Below are 16,485 nucleotides of genomic sequence, written 5' to 3' on the forward strand. Positions count from 1 at the left end.
TAGCACCCAGCTGGCTATTGAAACGGAGATGGGCGTCGACCAATGCACCATCTGGTGCATGCGGAAAGGACATTTTCTTGTACTCTCCAAGCAGAGCTAGGGTTTCGGCTGTTTTTTTGCGTGTTTACACAACAAAAACGATGACAAAGTAGAAGGCATGACAAAAACGCCTAAAACACGCAAAAAAACAGCCGAAACCCTAGCTCTGCTTGGAGAGTAATTTTCTTGGACATGGTCACGTGTATAGTTAAGTCTGGAAGATTGTCAGCCGAAAATGGTCTGACTTCTGTGCAACTGGAAGAGAACGGGAATTCGTAAAGTGTATCAAGAATGTACCAGCCGAACGGAACTCGAGTTTACGCCATCTAACCGGATTACCTTGACAAGTGCTTCCAGTAACTCGAAAGCCAACATCTGCAAGCAAATGCAGTATATCCCCATTCTTTAGTCCGTTTCCCTGACTGACACGTTGATTTGATGCTAATCATTCATTGCCCCGGCCCCAAGGCATACCACTAGTAAGCCACCCCTTGTACCGTGTGTGTTTTGGAAGGAAAATGTCCAAAGGATATAATGATTTGGGGCGGCACAATGATGATCAATGATCAGGAAAGTCTGCCTGATCTGATGAACGTCATTTTGGCCACATGAATTTTACTAAAGGGATGTTCCTGTAACTCAACTGGTAGCAGCCTCACATGTACAGTTGACCTCCTGGTTCCAATTAGTTGCTTACTGGGAAAACACGGTTCAATCCTGGGAATGGCATCTCGGTTGGAGCTGCACCCGTCTTTCGGAAGGGACGTGGAATGGGGGTCTCGTGTTCATGAAGGTGCCTTAAGTACATTAAACTTGCTGATTTTGAGTCGCGCTCGGCCATCAGCAAATTAAGAATTAGTGCTCACTCCCTAGAAGCAGAGAGAGGACGATAAAAGAGTTTACCTGTGTGCCGAAGAATTTGTAAATACTGTACGTCAAAGGCGGTGGAAGACGAAACACATTTTATTTCCAAGTGTCTATTTAACAGAGACGAAAGAAACGAATTATTTAAACAAGTTACTACGAAATGCCCCTTCTTTTACACATTCACGGATGAACAAAAAGCTACTTTTCTCTTGAAATCACAGAACCCACAAATACTAGAAAAACTGGGACTTTTCGTCTTCCACTGCTTCCGAAAAAGAAGTCAAACCCAGCTAGATTAGATATAGCCAACAATTGTATTTAGTACCAGTAGCCTATTGTTACAACAAAGTCAGACACAGTTTACTGACGCATGTATGTTTTTTTCCCTATGTTTTTACCATGTATTTGCAATTAGCCCACGGGCATGAACTTGCAATAAACTTCTATATTAAAAGGGAAGGAATTTCAACCCCTCCCTTTACGGATATACTCTGCCACTGAAACAGCAAGGAAACTTGCTGCTTATTGTGCCACTGGGCACTACAAAGGTCCGAGCGAACGAACGAAACATTTTTTTATTAATCTGGCGTGTATACAACTATCAATTACACAAAGCAGACACGGACAGGTCGGATTGGAGAAAGTTCCTTTTACTACAAACGTTCATCATCAAAACATCCAATCACTGACGTTATTCAGCATGATTTCAAATCTTAACTGCAACTCCTGATTGGCTCATCGTTCTGGCTTCTTATTGGCTACAATCTTCAAACCTTTAATCCCAGCCAATCGTCGTAAAAGCACGAACACCTTTTAAGGAACATACTCCTGATCACCCCGTGTTTTCATTGGCTAATACCTTTGCAGCCTTACATCCCAGCCAATCACAAAGTAGAACAAACACAGTTATAAGCAACGTATATCCTACATTAAACTCTGTCGTTTCACCACAATATGTTCGTAGTTATTCTGTAAGTTTAGCTACTATAGTGCTAACAATTACATTAGCATTAAGTACGGAAGAAGCGACCTGCACTTTAACAAGCACAAATATATCAACAAACAAACAAACACACAAATCAGATCCTTTTTACATTCCCATAAAACTACCCACTAAGACTAACCCAGCAATACCACGCAAGTTGATGCGAACAATTTTTTGTATGTTTCTTTTTTTGTTCTTTTTTTGGTATTTTGCAACAACATCGATACATTATCGATAAGTACATTTGAAATCTATTTCGTGCTTTGCACACGCATGCAACAGTAGCTTCTTTCACTTGCAGTAGAAACACGCAACACCACAAAATTCCCTCGGAAAATATAGAATCACTACATAAAAGATATCATTCGGGTAAATCTGTATACTTACGCTTTGAGCTATCACCAAAATTACTTCTATTGATCTATGTTCAATTCGTTTCTTAAAATCTGCCCTTATATCTGAATGTGATACGTAAACACCCACTTACAAAGGGGGCGCAATATTTCCTCCAAAAGTCCTCATGTATAGATACAAAACTATATGTATCATTAATTCTCCCTTGGTAGATTTCTAATTTGCCTGGACCATCTCGGGTCTCTCACTGCTGTTTCCATTGCTGACCGGACCATCCAGGGTCTCTCACTGCTGTTTGCACTGCTGCTTTTGGCCCTTCTTCTTGCGGTACTTCTTCTTGCCGCCCAGGTACTTGGGGAAGTTGTCGGTGGCCTCGCGGGCGGAGTCCTCCGAGTCCTCCAGCGCGACGGAGGCGCGGGAGGCCGTGGTGGCGACGCTGGTCCGCGACACCGTGGCGGTCAGCGTGGCCCCGCCGGTACCGGAGGCGGGCCCGGCCCCGAAGCCGGTGGGAGCGGACATCGAGGTCGGCAGTTTCGCTCCCGCCGTCCCCGCTTTCTCCTCGCCGCTCACTGTCACGGTCTCCGTGGTCGATGACGACACGAACTTTGACGATGACGTCACGAACGTTGAAGATGACGTCAGTACCGGTGATGGTGCTGATGCCACCACCTTGGAGGAGAGGGTTGTTCCGGTTTCGGTGTCGTCAGAGTCCTCGGCCTTACCGTTGCGCTCCGACGCTGCCACCCCCGCGACTGCCTTGGTACCTCCCGCCGGCAGGACCTCGGCTTCCACGAACGGCAAGTCGGGCCTGAAATGCGCACAAGTTCGTTATAGTCTGGTTGAAGTCAAGCATAGATTCATATTCAGACCTATTCCACTATACAGTGATGGCTAAGCAACCAAAACTGGAATCGTGTTATCCTTGATTATAACTGGAATATGATGTACCTAAGTCTAAGATGATGCTCGGTGTAAAAGTATAATTTCAAAGACAACATATCCCTACCACCTTTCCAATGAGGCAACGACTATTGAGCGACCAAAACATCATTAATAGTTCAAACATATTTCATAACATTTGTGTGTTTTACGGATGTGCTCTATGTACGAAAGGATAGAAGGGTATTACTGCTCACCTCTGCTGGTGGTACCCCGGCGACCTCGGGTCGAAGTCCAGGTGCCCGGCGTAGCTGTACGGTCGGGTCTCCTTCTTGTCCTTGTTGGAGGAGGCCGAGGAGGTGCTGCTGGAGGTACGGAGGGAGGCGCGGGACAGGTCGGGACGCTCCCCGGGGGACACCATGCTGATGGGCCGCACGGGCATCGTGGCACTGGTGGACCGCGACAGCTCGGAGTACTTCTCGGCGGAGCGCGGCAGGGAGCCCGAGGCGTACGCCTGCCTCTGCTCGTACGGGATCCGGTCGATGCTGCTGGAAGACGACGAGGACTTCTTCTTCTTCTTAACGGAGAAGGTCCTCTTGAACTTGGACCAGCCCGTCTTCTTCTTCTCCGAGCCAAGCTCCTCGGCAGAAGGCGTCCTTCCTCCCGTAGAAGGCGTCCTCAGCTCGCCGGAGGGAGTCCTCCCTCCCGTCGGCGTTTTCAGCTCGGCGGACGGCGTTCTGCCCGCGCTGCCCTTCGGGGTCGCCCCCTTCCCGGGCTCCGCCCACACGACCTCCCCGATGGCGACGGGCAGGTCCCCGGGACGGGCCGTCCCCCTGGTCAGGCTCGACTTCTTCTCCGTCGTGGATATCGTCAGCACCGTTTCTTCTTTAGTCGGAGCCTTCTGACCCTCAACAGGCTTTGCTTCAGCTCCCAAGGTCACGGCAGGTGAGAAGACCTCATCCTCCCCTTCCGCAGGTTTGGTCTCAGGTGTCACACCTGCTTTCCCGGAAGTTGGTGTCACACCTGCTTTCCCGGAAGTAGGCGTTCCCTTCTTTGCTTCCTTGTCCTTCTTCTTCCTGCCGCTGAACATCTTCTTCAGGCCCGATTTCTTCTTCTCCGGCTTGACGGGTGCAGGCAGGGCGGACCCGGAGGGGAGTCGGACCGCCTCGATGCCAACACCGCCGGTTGGTGTCGTCACTTCCGCTTGTGGTGTCGTCACTTCCGCCTTGCTGTCGACGGACACGCCAGCGACTTTAGAGGCAGGCGTCGTTATCTCTACTTTGCCAGGTGATAGCTTCTCTCCATCTACGGTAGGCGTTACCATAGTAACCCCGCCCTCTAGCTCCTCCTTGGACATCTTGAACGGCGGCGTTTTGAAGATGGGTGATGTAGCCTGGTACTCCTTGAGCTCCTTGACCACAGCCGATTTTGCGTCACGTGCGTTCACGTCGGGGACGTCGGGCTCCACGCTGCTGACGCTGCTGGAGTCGGTGCGCCCCCTGCCGGCCGGCACGGCGGGCTGCAGCTGGCTTGGCAAGGCGCGGTCGTCATTGTCGTCTATCAGCCGGGGTGGCAGTGCAGGGGCTTCGTCCTCGCCTACAGAACAAGGGGAAGGCGAGATATTGCTCAAGTCAACATATTGACAGTATTCTGATGCAGCTGTGGTTATATGATTAGTTCGCAGGTTTAGTTGGCTCGTCTCTGAAATGATCAAAATAAAAAAAAGATTGATTCACAAAAGCAATAGATATGAAAGACCATCCGGCGTTCAGGGGTGACCAGTCTTGTCACTAAACGCTGCAAGCTTGCTGGAAACACAACTAACGTGTTAGCTCCGTGTGCGAGCAGCTCTGGAATGAGATGACATAGAAGCTGTGTTAATGGTGTTACAAATGGGAGATCTACGCAGAAGCGCTAACAGCACACATGCGAACTGTTCTGGCGAAAGGCGACCATGGCGACCATCTTTTGAAGCCAATTGACTAGTTTGCGATTCTGCATGTACTAAACTGGAAGCGTGTGTTTGCCTACTGCTACCATCAGCAGCACAAAGCACGTGCCAAACTAAAATACCGGCCGGGTCCCGGCCGGCAAACCTAACTCTACAGCTACAGGCTGCGTGCACACGGGCGGCTGTGGGAAGTGGATTTCTGTTAGCATGGAAGCGTGGCCTGTGGGTAGCGTTGTCATCAACTTGACTTTACTCCAACACAAAATTGGTCTAGAGCCACGGAAGTTCTGTACGACCTCATGGCCTTCATTGGAACAACAGACCTACCGATAGTGACGTCTGTTATTCCAAGTCAGGCTTTAGAGACGGACACAAGTTTGGTGACTCTAGACTATTTTGTGTTGCTTTAAAATCAAACTGAGTACAGCACGTTTCGGTGGACGTGAAAGCTGCGGCATGATTGACGTGATACCTTCGGCTTCGAGCTCTCCCTCGTCCGAGATCACCGCTCCCGGCATGGGCAGTTCCGAGTCCATCTCATCTACAAGGTGAGACCACAAACACCACCGTGAACCGTGCGGAAGGGCACTAAGGGGTGGGAGGGGGGTGACCTTGGGAGTGCAGGAATAAGCCTTAGGAGAGAATATGGCCTCGGGAGTGGAGAGGTGAGGGTAGGTGGCATTGGAAGTGTAGAGGTGGGGTATGACCTTGGGGAGTGCAGAGATGAGGAGCTAGGGGTGACCTTGGGGAGGGCAGAGATTGGGTTGTAACCTTGAAAGTGCAGATGTTGGAAGGGGGTGACCTTGGGGAGTACAGAGGTGGGGAGGGGGTGACCTTGGGAGTGCAGAAATGGGAAAAGTTGACCTTGGGGAGGGTAGAGGTCGGGAGGGGTGACCTTGAAAGTACAGACATTGGTGACCCTGGGGAGTGCAGAAGGCGAGGTGGGCGCACACATTTAGCATCATGCACCATACTACAGCCACATGCACCCTCTCCCACCATGCACCACTCCCAGCATGCACCACGCAGGCACAACGGCTGGCTCCTCTCCAAGCAGAGGTTGGTGGAGAAGACTGTGACCTTTTTATAAAATGCACGTTTTCTGTCGACACTCTCCACCAACTACAAAGAACTACCCCTCCCCTTGTTTTTTTAACTTCGAACCGGGAGCAGAGGTTGGTAAAACTGACTGCCGACTGAAAACGGGGCACATGACGAAAGGGTCACAATATTTTCCAACAACCTCTGCTTGGAGAGTAGAAGATCTCACAATGTGAACACTGTTGCCGGGTCTGCCGTTGGGAAATCCAGTACTTACGAATTAGCCAAGAAGTACCTCAATACCCATGCAAATGACTCCGGCATCAGTGTTCATGTAGCGATAATTTCAACTGAACGTACATCAGGGTTAGGTTAGGTCTGTGAGGGGGTATAATATATAAAGAAGGGCAAAATAAAGAACCCTAGAAAACCACAGCACTAAGACGTAATATTAGTTTGTATGGTTGTTTGTCATAGACTTTGTAGTTTGACTTGTAACTTTGATATGGATCTGCGGCTTGAAATGTGGTCGCCAAAGTAAGAATTTAATTATTCAGGCTCATACAAAACGCGCTAGCGCTAAATGCCCTTCCATAGATATCATCATACTATCAAGAAGTTGACATCGTTTCCATTAAAAACTTGTACTCATATCAACTGTTTCGTCATTACCATCCTTTTTTATTGAGAAATTCAATACATAAATAAATAAGTAAACCGACAATGTTATGGATCTGCCCTTGGTGCTGAATGTCAGGTTTTGTTACTCGATCTGCATTAAAACTAAGTCACTTTTTTTTCCGTTTTACGCATAGATTAACAGCAGATGGGATGTCTTTCATAGATGTCTTTTTGTTACCGATTATTTCATCTGCACTTTGAGTACGTTTGATACATTTTTCTCCTTTTTACGTAGGATAACTTATGTCTTTCATACAAATCGTATACAACAGTTCGTCTCCACGTGAAGTTCACGTGATGTTCACGTGATGCCGTACCTGTGATCACGAGGGGTGCACGTGACGTGGCCCTGCCCATGACGTTGGTGGCCACGCAGCTGTACAGCCCGGCGTGCTCCGGCAGCACCTCCATGAAGACCAGCGAGCTGTAGCCCTCGTCTTTCACGATGTCCAACTTGTCCGTCGGCTTCAGGGGTTTGTCCTGTAACAAATCGTGAAGTGTGAAAAGATTGAGTTGATACAGCAATGGTGCATGAATGGCAAAGTTATTCACAATCACATATTCAACAGTCGTCTTCTTTATTGCAATGCTGTTTCACTTTTCACTGCACCTGCTAACAATTCGGTCCCAAATGTCAGAATTGGCCCGAAGAAGATGTCAGACGGGTATCGGCTTTTGTTACTTTAAGTATTTGGTTGTGAACAAAGAACTTTGCTATTCATTGTTAAATATGTGGTTGTGAAGAAATAACTTTACTATTCATTCACCAACCTGATGAAACGATTCAACGATTTGTTAAGTTCTTTTTCATACTAAACATGACGAGGAAAGACCATTGAATCCCCATTGGATTGAAAAGTTTCAGACACTTGTGTGATGATTTAATTTTGTAAAGATCAGCCTTGCCATTGGTTACTCACTGCCAAACAATATTCTACACATTTTTCATCTACATCAACTATAAAGCCAGCATCAGGCAGCATTAAAAATACACATGGCACAGCAAACATTGTCAGCTATTTTCATCATTAGCAACAAATAGAGAGAGAAACGTACATGGTGGTACCAGGTAATGTCCGGCTGGGGATCGCCAGAGACCCTGACAGCGGCCTCGAAGGTGGATCCCTCCTTCGCCAGCATCGTGGTCAGCTTCTTGGTGAAGGCGGGAACAGCTGTTGAGGGGGAGATGCAAGATGAGACGTCTCAAGTGTTTGCAAGACAAAATGAGGCCTAAAACCTAGCCTCTAGGCCATTTTTGGGGCTTATGATACACCTTTTAATTTTGCTGATGACTTCTTTTTGTACTGGGTTGTTTATTTGTGCAGCCAGCCCGTAACCATTAGCCCTAAATGTGGGTCTAGTGGTTACAGGTTGGCTGCACAAACGACCCGGTACAAAAAGAAGTCATCAGCAAAAAGTGTATTACAAGCCCTAAAAAGTCCCAGAGAACCTGCTATGGAGGATACCTAAAACGTAAGAGCCATGTTAACACTATGTTAGATTAGAATTGATCTGAGTCTAACATGCTTTCTAATTTCGCCCAATATGGGAATCATGGATGACTCCAGGTTTATTATAATAAAATCTAGGTAATAATCAAGTCTTCTTGTACATTTCGACTCAGTTGCTTCATGAACATCATTCAATACGACGGATGTAAAATTTGTGTATTGTTTTTGAAGCATGCTCAGTAAGAGTAATAGGCTTGTGGTCAGAGGTTAGGTTGCACATGCAATGGCATATTTCTAGTAAGTACAGTATAACATTCCCCTGGCTTCCCTGGAAGAAAAAAAAGAATAATGCTACAAGCTACTCTACAACATAGCCAGGCATGTCATAAGTGAGTTGCTCATGTCTCTGCTGCTGTTGTTTAAAGTGTTATTTTGTGGGCTGGCCTCTACACTACCTGTAGCGGCTATGTGACAAGATTGGGACCAAACCTTTCGTTTTGTCTATTTTCCATTGTAAGCGGACTGGGGCAAAAGAGAAGAGGCACAGTTAGCATCTAGTCATCCATAGTCTATGTACATATCGATCCTATGCGATAGAATAGTGCGTAGAATGATACCCGCCCCGATGCAAAAGTACAGCAAAGTAGAGACCAACTGTATCTAATGAAGTATATGTAAGAAATGTAGCGTACATTTCCCACTGTTGCTGCTACTGAAAAGGTACCGACGTTTGGTCGAAATTTCAGAATTTGATTTTAAGGAACCATGAAATGTCATACAACATTGCGTTTTGGGTTGGGCCTTTTAGAAACCACTATGTAATTATCGTGCCTTGTGGTGATCAACATCATGCCAACGATTATCCGCTACCGATACTTGCACAGATACATTTGAGCACAGAGACTATGTTACACCCATATTTTCAAGACTGCGATGGTTGGAGACCGACGAACGACCCAAAACCAACGGCCATTGGGATCATAGAAAGACCATGTGCGATCCGGCTTTGAAAAACAATGTAGATCGTCGAGAGATAATTCAAAGTCATTGGAGAAAGCTAAGCGCTCACTGACCGCTATGAGATTCGAATCCAACTGTAGGATGATCAACGGTGTAACCTCTAGCTGTGGACTTCTCACTACACGCACCCCGAACACTTAACCCACAGGTACAGAAATGAAACCCACCTCCTGCTTTGCCCACTCCAGGCGCCAGCTTCTCTGCTAATTTGCAATACCCAAATAGCAGACCCGGCAATTTTAACCATTATGAGATTTAGATTCAATTGTAGGATGCTCAACGGTGTAACTTCTAGCCGTGGAATTCTCATAACAAGCAACCCCTAACACTTAACCTACAGGTACAGAAATGATAACCCACCTCCAGCTCTGCCCACGCCCGGCGCCAGCTGGTACTCCTCCACCTCCACCGTTTCCATGGTAGTGACGTCAGCAGGGAGGTCCTCGGGTTTCTCCGGCCACACCTTGTTCCACGTTGGCTTACCCGGCTCCTTCCCGGCAACCTTCGCGGCAGGAGCGAGCTTGACGTCACCGACCGGGGTCTTCTCCGTCTTCTCCATGGTGATGGTTGCTATGGGCTTTCTTCTGTCCTCGTCGTTCTCCGTTGTCCCGATCACTTCCGGTGGTCCTGTGCTGAAGGAAACTCTGGAAGATTTCCTGGTGTCGTCTTCGGCTGCTCTCTCCTTCAGCTCTGCTAAGACGTCTGGTGTCATGTCGGCAGCGTCTTCACTCTCCAAGGAAACGTGTCTGAAGTACTCCAACTCTGTTCTCTTCTTCCGCGCCGCTTCTTCGCTTTCTGGCACTTCTGTGAAGAACACGTCGCCCTTTTGTGGAGATGCGGAGTTTGCAAGCGGGCCGATGATTTCCTCGGCTAGGTCGGACGTGGTTCTTCGGGTTTTCACCGGTTCATCTGTTCCCACGTGTTCTGGACGGATCGCTGATTCTTGAACCTCGCTCTGTCCGAAGAACTGTGGTTCTGTCTTCATCTCGCCGGTCTTGACACTCACCGGTGGTATCACGGCCCTGGCTACCTCGGAAACCGTCCTCTGTTTGGGCCGCCCTTCGTCCGATTCTGTCGGTTGTCTTCCAGGTTGAACAGAAGGCACAACGGTTTCTTCCCGAACCCCTCCAATCTGCAATGGCCGGGGCCCCTTGTCAAACCCAGTTGACGCAGAAACGTCCATGCCAGTCGCGGGAATCGGCCTGCCTTGCTCCGCATCCACGAAGATATCTTCTGCGCTCGTACTTCTCTCTATAGACGACTCCACAGGCACCGTGCCCTCGGTGACTTTTGTGTCTCCCTCTGTACCAGGGCTGAAGAACGCGGACGTGACTTTATCCGTGACTTGCGCAAACCAGCTCTTGCCGTCCTGCTCATCAGCCGCGCCGGAGTAGTCCATGGGTTCCCCCGGCGGAGTGACGTAGGCGTCGCTGCGCTCGCTGGGAGGAGTGACGTAGGCATCGCTTGACGCCGAGACGTATGCGTCGCTCTGATCGCTCCGCGGTGTCATGTAGGCATCTGTGTCCGAGTCTGTGGAAGATCCCGCCAGGAACTCCTTCATGGCGGCTCGTCCTTCGAGCACCTCGACCTTGACGCGCTTGCCGTAATCTCCGGCCAGCGCCATCTCCGACGCGGGCGCGTCTCTCGGCGCCACGACCTCCTGGACCACGCGTTCTCCGGAGGGCGTCATCACCACCTTACGGATCACGGCTGTCTCGCTGGTTGGAACATTTCCGTCCACCTGTGTGGAACCGAGCTTACTGGACACCCAGCGGGACCCGACTACCTTCCCATCTACAATGGTCACAGCTATGTCCCCAGGCTCCTTGGTCTTGCTCGATGCCGACTCTAGTAGTTTCTGGCCCTCTGTAGGCGACAGAGGAGTGAGCGTGCGTAGGCCGACCTTCTGGGCCTCGGCGACCCGCCCGCCGGCTACGGTAAGCAGGACCTTCTCCCCCGGGGCGGTGCCGATGGCTCGCGGTATGGTGCCCGTTACGGTGATTTCTTCCGCGTCCTTCGGAGTCAGCTGTTGGACTTCCACCACTTCGTTACCGGAGAGCGTGGCGAGGACGTGGCCTGTCTGGGACGACTGTCCCGGCACAGAGGAAATGATCTCTTCAGCCTCGGCCGTGGAGACCTGCGTGGTCACTCCATCGGTCAGCTTGCGTGCTCCGACCACTTTACCATCCACAATGGTGGCCATCAGAGTTTCGGAGCCGCGGATGTCTTGGCCGGGCGCCCTGTCAAGGGAAAGACCTGACGACACTTTCACGGTAGGTTTTGCTTTTTCTTCGACCACAACCTTGATGGTCTCAGCCTCTGTTGGGGTAAGCTGCTGGGATTTTACTATTCTGCCCTTCGAAAGTGACACCATAACGTCTCCGGATATTTGTCCCGGATGGGATACAGACCTCCAAAGCTCTTCAGCCTCCCGAGGGGACAGCGGCGTGGTCTTGTCTTTGCCGACGCGCTTCCCGACTATTTCTCCTCCCTCCAGTGTAACAATCACTTTCTCGGCTTCAGGACTTATCTCCTCGGACACAAGTGACATGATATTCTCCGCTTCTACTTCGGTGACGCGTTTCGACTCGACTACTTTGCCGTCAGCTACCGTTAGGATCACATTACCTGGCTTCTGGACTGGAACGTGAGCCAAAATTTCTTGCGCTTCCACAGGTGAAAGGTCTTTCAAATCTCCAGGTCTAAGGTGTTTGGCCCCAGCGACTTTTCCGTTGGCCACGTTGACGATGATTTTCTCTGAAGTAACCGGTTTCATTGCTGCAATAGGTTCTGTTGAGACGAAAGTAGATGGAGTTGGCACGACTGACGAAAAGGCCGGTTGGTCTGAAGTCACACACACCGTTGGTTTCGGCTCCTCTACAACCACAGCCTTGATGGTCTCGGCTTCCGTTGGTGTGAGCTGCTGGGACCCCACGATCTGCCCTTGTTTGAGAGAGACGACGACATCTCCGGTCTGCTGCCCTGGCTGAGCAACAGATCTCCAAAGCTGTGCGGCTTCCTGTGGGGAAAGGGGCGTGGCTTTGTCCTTACCGACGCGCTTTCCGACCACCTGTCCTCCCTCGACAGAAACCACGACTTTCTCGGCAGTTGGGTCTGCCTCTTCGGTGACAAGTGACACAATTGTTTCCGCTTCTCTTTCCGTAACTGGTTTCGTGTCAACGACCTTTCCATCCGTGACTGTGACCATGATATTTCCCGACTTCTGGGTAGCCACGGCGGGGACAGACGCCATGATTTGTTGGGTTTCTAGAGGAGAAAGTTCTTTTGTCTCTCCCGATTTGAGCTGTTTCGCCCCAGTCACTTTACCGTCGGATACAGTGACCATGATTTTGTCTTCTTTTGGTGCCATTACTTCGGGAACTGTTGGTATGACTGATGTGAAGGCCGGCTGACCTGGAGTCACACACACGGTTGGTTTCGGTTCTTCTACAACCACAGCCTTGATGGTCTCGGCCTCCGTCGGTGTGAGCTGCCGGGATCCCACGATCTGTCCTTGTTTGATGGAGACGACGACATCTCCGGTCTGCTGTCCTGGTTGAGCAACAGATCTCCAAAGTTGTGCGGCTTCCTGTGGGGAAAGGGGCGTAGATTTGTCCTTACCGACACGCTTTCCGACCACCTGGCCTTTCTCGACAGAAACCACGACTTTCTCGGCAGTAGGATCTGTCTCTTCGGTCACTAGTGACACAATTGTTTCCGCTTCTCTTTCTGTAACTGGTTTCGTGTCAACGACTTTTCCTTCCGTAACTGTGACCATGATGTTACCTGATTTTGGGGCAGTCTCGGCGGGTACAGACGCCATGATTTGTTGGGTTTCGAAGGGAGAAAGCTCCTTTGTCTCTCCTGACTTGAGCTGTTTAGCCCCTGTCACTTTTCCGTCTGTAACAGTCACCATGATTTTATCTTCCTGTGGTTCGGTTACTTCGGGAGCTGTTTGTATGACTGATGTGAAGGCTGGTTGACCTGGAGTCACACACACGGTTGGTTTCGGCTCTTCCACAACCACAGCCTTGATGGTCTCGGCCTCCGTTGGTGTGAGCTGCTGGGATCCCACGATCTGCCCTTGTTTGAGGGAGACGACGACATCTCCGGTCTGCTGTCCTGGCTGAGCAACAGATCTCCAAAGTTGTGCGGCTTCCTGTGGGGAAAGGGGAGTAGATTTGTCCTTACCGACGCGTTTTCCGACCACCTGTCCTTCCTCGACAGAAACCACGACTTTCTCGGCAGTAGGATCCGCCTCTTCGGTCACAAGGGACACAATCGTTTCTGCCTCCTTTTCTGTGACCGGCTTGGTATCGACAACCTTTCCTTCCGTTACTGTGACCATGATGTTTCCTGACTTCTGGGTAGCCACGGCGGGGACAGACGCCATGATTTGTTGCGTTTCGAGGGGAGAAAGCTCTTTTGTCTCTCCTGACTTGAGATGTTTCGCCCCAGTCACTTTTCCGTCTGTAACAGTCACCATGATTTTGTCTTCTTGCCGTGCGGCTACTTCGGGAACTGTTGGTATGACTGATGTGAAGGCCGGCTGACCTGGAGTCACACACACGGTTGGTTTCGGTTCTTCTACAACCACAGCCTTGATGGTTTCTGCTTCCGTTGGTGTGAGCTGCTGGGATCCCACGATCTGTCCTTGTTTGAGGGAGACGACGACATCTCCTGTCTGCTGTCCTGGCTGAGCAACAGATCTCCAAAGTTGTGCGGCTTCCTGTGGGGAAAGGGGCGTGGCTTTGTCCTTACCGACGCGCTTTCCGACGACTTGCCCTTTTTCGACAGAAACCACTACTTTCTCGGCAGTAGGATCTGCCTCTTCGGTCACTAGCGACACAATCGTTTCCGCTTCTCTTTCCGTAACTGGTTTTGTGTCAACGACTTTTCCTTCCGCAACCGTGACCATGATATTTCCTGACTTCTGGGTAGACACGGCGGGGACAGACGCCATTATTTGTTGGGTTTCGAAGGGAGAAAGTTCTTTTGTTTCTCCCGATTTGAGCTGTTTTGCTCCTGTGACTTTTCCGTCGGTAACAGTCACCATGATTTTGTCTTCTTGCGGTGCGGCTACTTCGGGAACTGTTGGTATGACTGATGTGAAGGCCGGCTGACCTGGAGTCACACACACGGTTGGTTTCGGTTCTTCCACAACCACAGCCTTGATGGTCTCCGCTTCCGTTGGTGTGAGCTGCTGGGATCCCACGATCTGTCCTTGTTTGAGGGAGACGACGACATCTCCTGTCTGCTGTCCTGGCTGAGCAACAGATCTCCAAAGCTGTGCGGCTTCCTGTGGGGAAAGGGGCGTAGATTTGTCCTTACCGACGCGCTTTCCGACGACTTGCCCTTCCTCGATTGAGACGACGACTTTCTCGGCAGTAGGGTCTGCCTCTTCGGTCACTAGCGACACAATCGTTTCCGCTTCTCTTTCCGTAACTGGTTTCGTGTCAACGACTTTACCTTCCGTGACTGTGACCATGATGTTACCTGATTTTTGGGCAGTCTCGGTGGGAACAGACGCCATGATTTGTTGAGTTTCTAGAAGAGAAAGCTCTTTTGTCTCTCCTGCCTTGAGCTGTTTCGCCCCAGTCACTTTTCCGTCTGTAACAGTCACCATGATTTTGTCTTCCTTCGGTGCCGTTACTTCGGGAGCTGTTGGTATGACTGATGTGAAGGCTGGTTGACCTGGAGTCACACACACGGTTGGTTTCGGTTCTTCCACAACCACAGCCTTGATGGTCTCCGCTTCCGTTGGTGTGAGCTGCTGAGATCCCAAGATCTGTCCTTGTTTGAGGGAGACGACGACATCTCCGGTCTGCTGTCCTGGCTGAGCAACAGATCTCCAAAGTTGTGCGGCTTCCTGTGGGGAAAGGGGAGTAGATTTGTCCTTACCGACGCGTTTTCCGACCACCTGTCCTTCCTCGACAGAAACCACGACTTTCTCGGCAGTAGGATCCGCCTCTTCGGTCACAAGTGACACTATTGTTTCTGCTTCTTTCTCAGTGACCGTTTTTGTCTCGACGACTTTTCCGTCCGTAACTGTGACCATGATGTTTCCTGACTGCTGAGCAGTCTGGGAGGGGACAGACGCCATGATTTGTTGAGTTTCTAGAGATGACAGTTCTTTTGTCTGTCCCGACTTGAGCTGTTTAGCCCCTGTGACTTTGCCGTCTGTGACTGTCACCATGATTTTGTCCTTCTGTGGAGCAACCAGCTGTGCTGTTGTTGGTACTATAGACGTGAAGGCAGGTTGATTCGGATCCCGGGGCCACAGTGGCTCTGGGGATGTAAAGGCCGGTTGGTTCGGATCACTTGGCCACACTTGTTCTGTTGGTGTAGGAAAGACACAAACGGCTGGTTTCGGTTCTTCCACAACCACAGCCTTGATGGTCTCGGCTTCCGTTGGTGTGAGCTGCTGGGATCCCACGATCTGTCCTTGTTTGAGGGAGACGACGACATCTCCGGTCTGCTGTCCTGGCTGAGCAACAGATCTCCAAAGTTGTGCGGCTTCCTGTGGGGAAAGGGGCGTGGCTTTGTCCTTACCGACGCGCTTTCCGACCACCTGTCCTTTCTCAACAGAAACCACGACTTTCTCGGCAGTAGGATCCTCCTCTTCGGTCACAAGTGACACTATTGTTTCCGCTTCTCTTTCCGTAACTGGTTTAGTGTCAACGACCTTTCCGTCCGTGACTGTGACCATGATGTTTCCTGATTTTTGGGCGGCATCGGCGGGAACAGACGCCATGATTTGTTGAGTTTCTAGAGGAGAAAGCTCTTTTGTCTCTCCTGCCTTGAGCTGTTTCGCCCCAGTCACTTTTCCGTCTGTAACAGTCACCATGATTTTGTCTTCCTGCGGTGCCGTTACTTCGGGAGCTGTTGGTATGACTGATGTGAAGGCTGGTTGACCTGGAGTCACACAGACGGTTGGTTTCGGTTCTTCCACAACCACAGCCTTGCCCTTGATGGTCTCGGCCTCCATTGGTGTGAGCTGCTGAGATCCCACGATCTGTCCTTGTTTGAGGGAGACGACGACATCTCCGGTCTGCTGTCCTGGCTGAGCAACAGATCTCCAAAGCTGTGCGGCTTCCTGTGGAGAAAGGGGCGTGGCTTTGTCCTTACCGACACGCTTTCCGACCACCTGTCCTCTCTCGACAGAAACCACGACTTTCTCGGCAGTAGGATCTTTTTCTTCGGTTACTAAAGACACA

At 50.2% G+C, this 16,485-nt stretch overlaps 1 protein-coding gene across 7 annotated transcripts in view; it reads right to left on the minus strand.

The window, feature by feature from the left end:
* Positions 1-1,540: 1,540 nt before the first annotated feature.
* Positions 1,541-16,485, minus strand: part of LOC136427142 (mucin-19-like) — a 50,547-nt gene continuing 35,602 nt past the window's right edge. For 5 of the 7 annotated variants that reach the window (XM_066415896.1, XM_066415894.1, XM_066415898.1 and 2 more), the window contains 7 exons: positions 9,629-16,183; positions 8,738-8,770; positions 7,854-7,969; positions 7,115-7,277; positions 5,548-5,616; positions 3,382-4,720; positions 1,541-3,053 (listed from right to left, as the gene is read on the minus strand). In XM_066415896.1, the coding sequence (XP_066271993.1) occupies positions 2,531-3,053; positions 3,382-4,720; positions 5,548-5,616; positions 7,115-7,277; positions 7,854-7,969; positions 8,738-8,770; positions 9,629-16,183 (8,798 nt within the window). In that variant the 3' untranslated portion in view covers positions 1,541-2,530. The remainder of the gene's footprint in view (positions 3,054-3,381; positions 4,721-5,547; positions 5,617-7,114; positions 7,278-7,853; positions 7,970-8,737; positions 8,771-9,628; positions 16,184-16,485) is intronic. The other 2 variants (XM_066415897.1, XM_066415895.1) reach the window with 2 other exon arrangements.

This window comes from Branchiostoma lanceolatum, chromosome 2 (genome assembly GCF_035083965.1).
Source record: "Branchiostoma lanceolatum isolate klBraLanc5 chromosome 2, klBraLanc5.hap2, whole genome shotgun sequence".
NCBI classification, from domain to species: domain Eukaryota; kingdom Metazoa; phylum Chordata; class Leptocardii; order Amphioxiformes; family Branchiostomatidae; genus Branchiostoma; species Branchiostoma lanceolatum.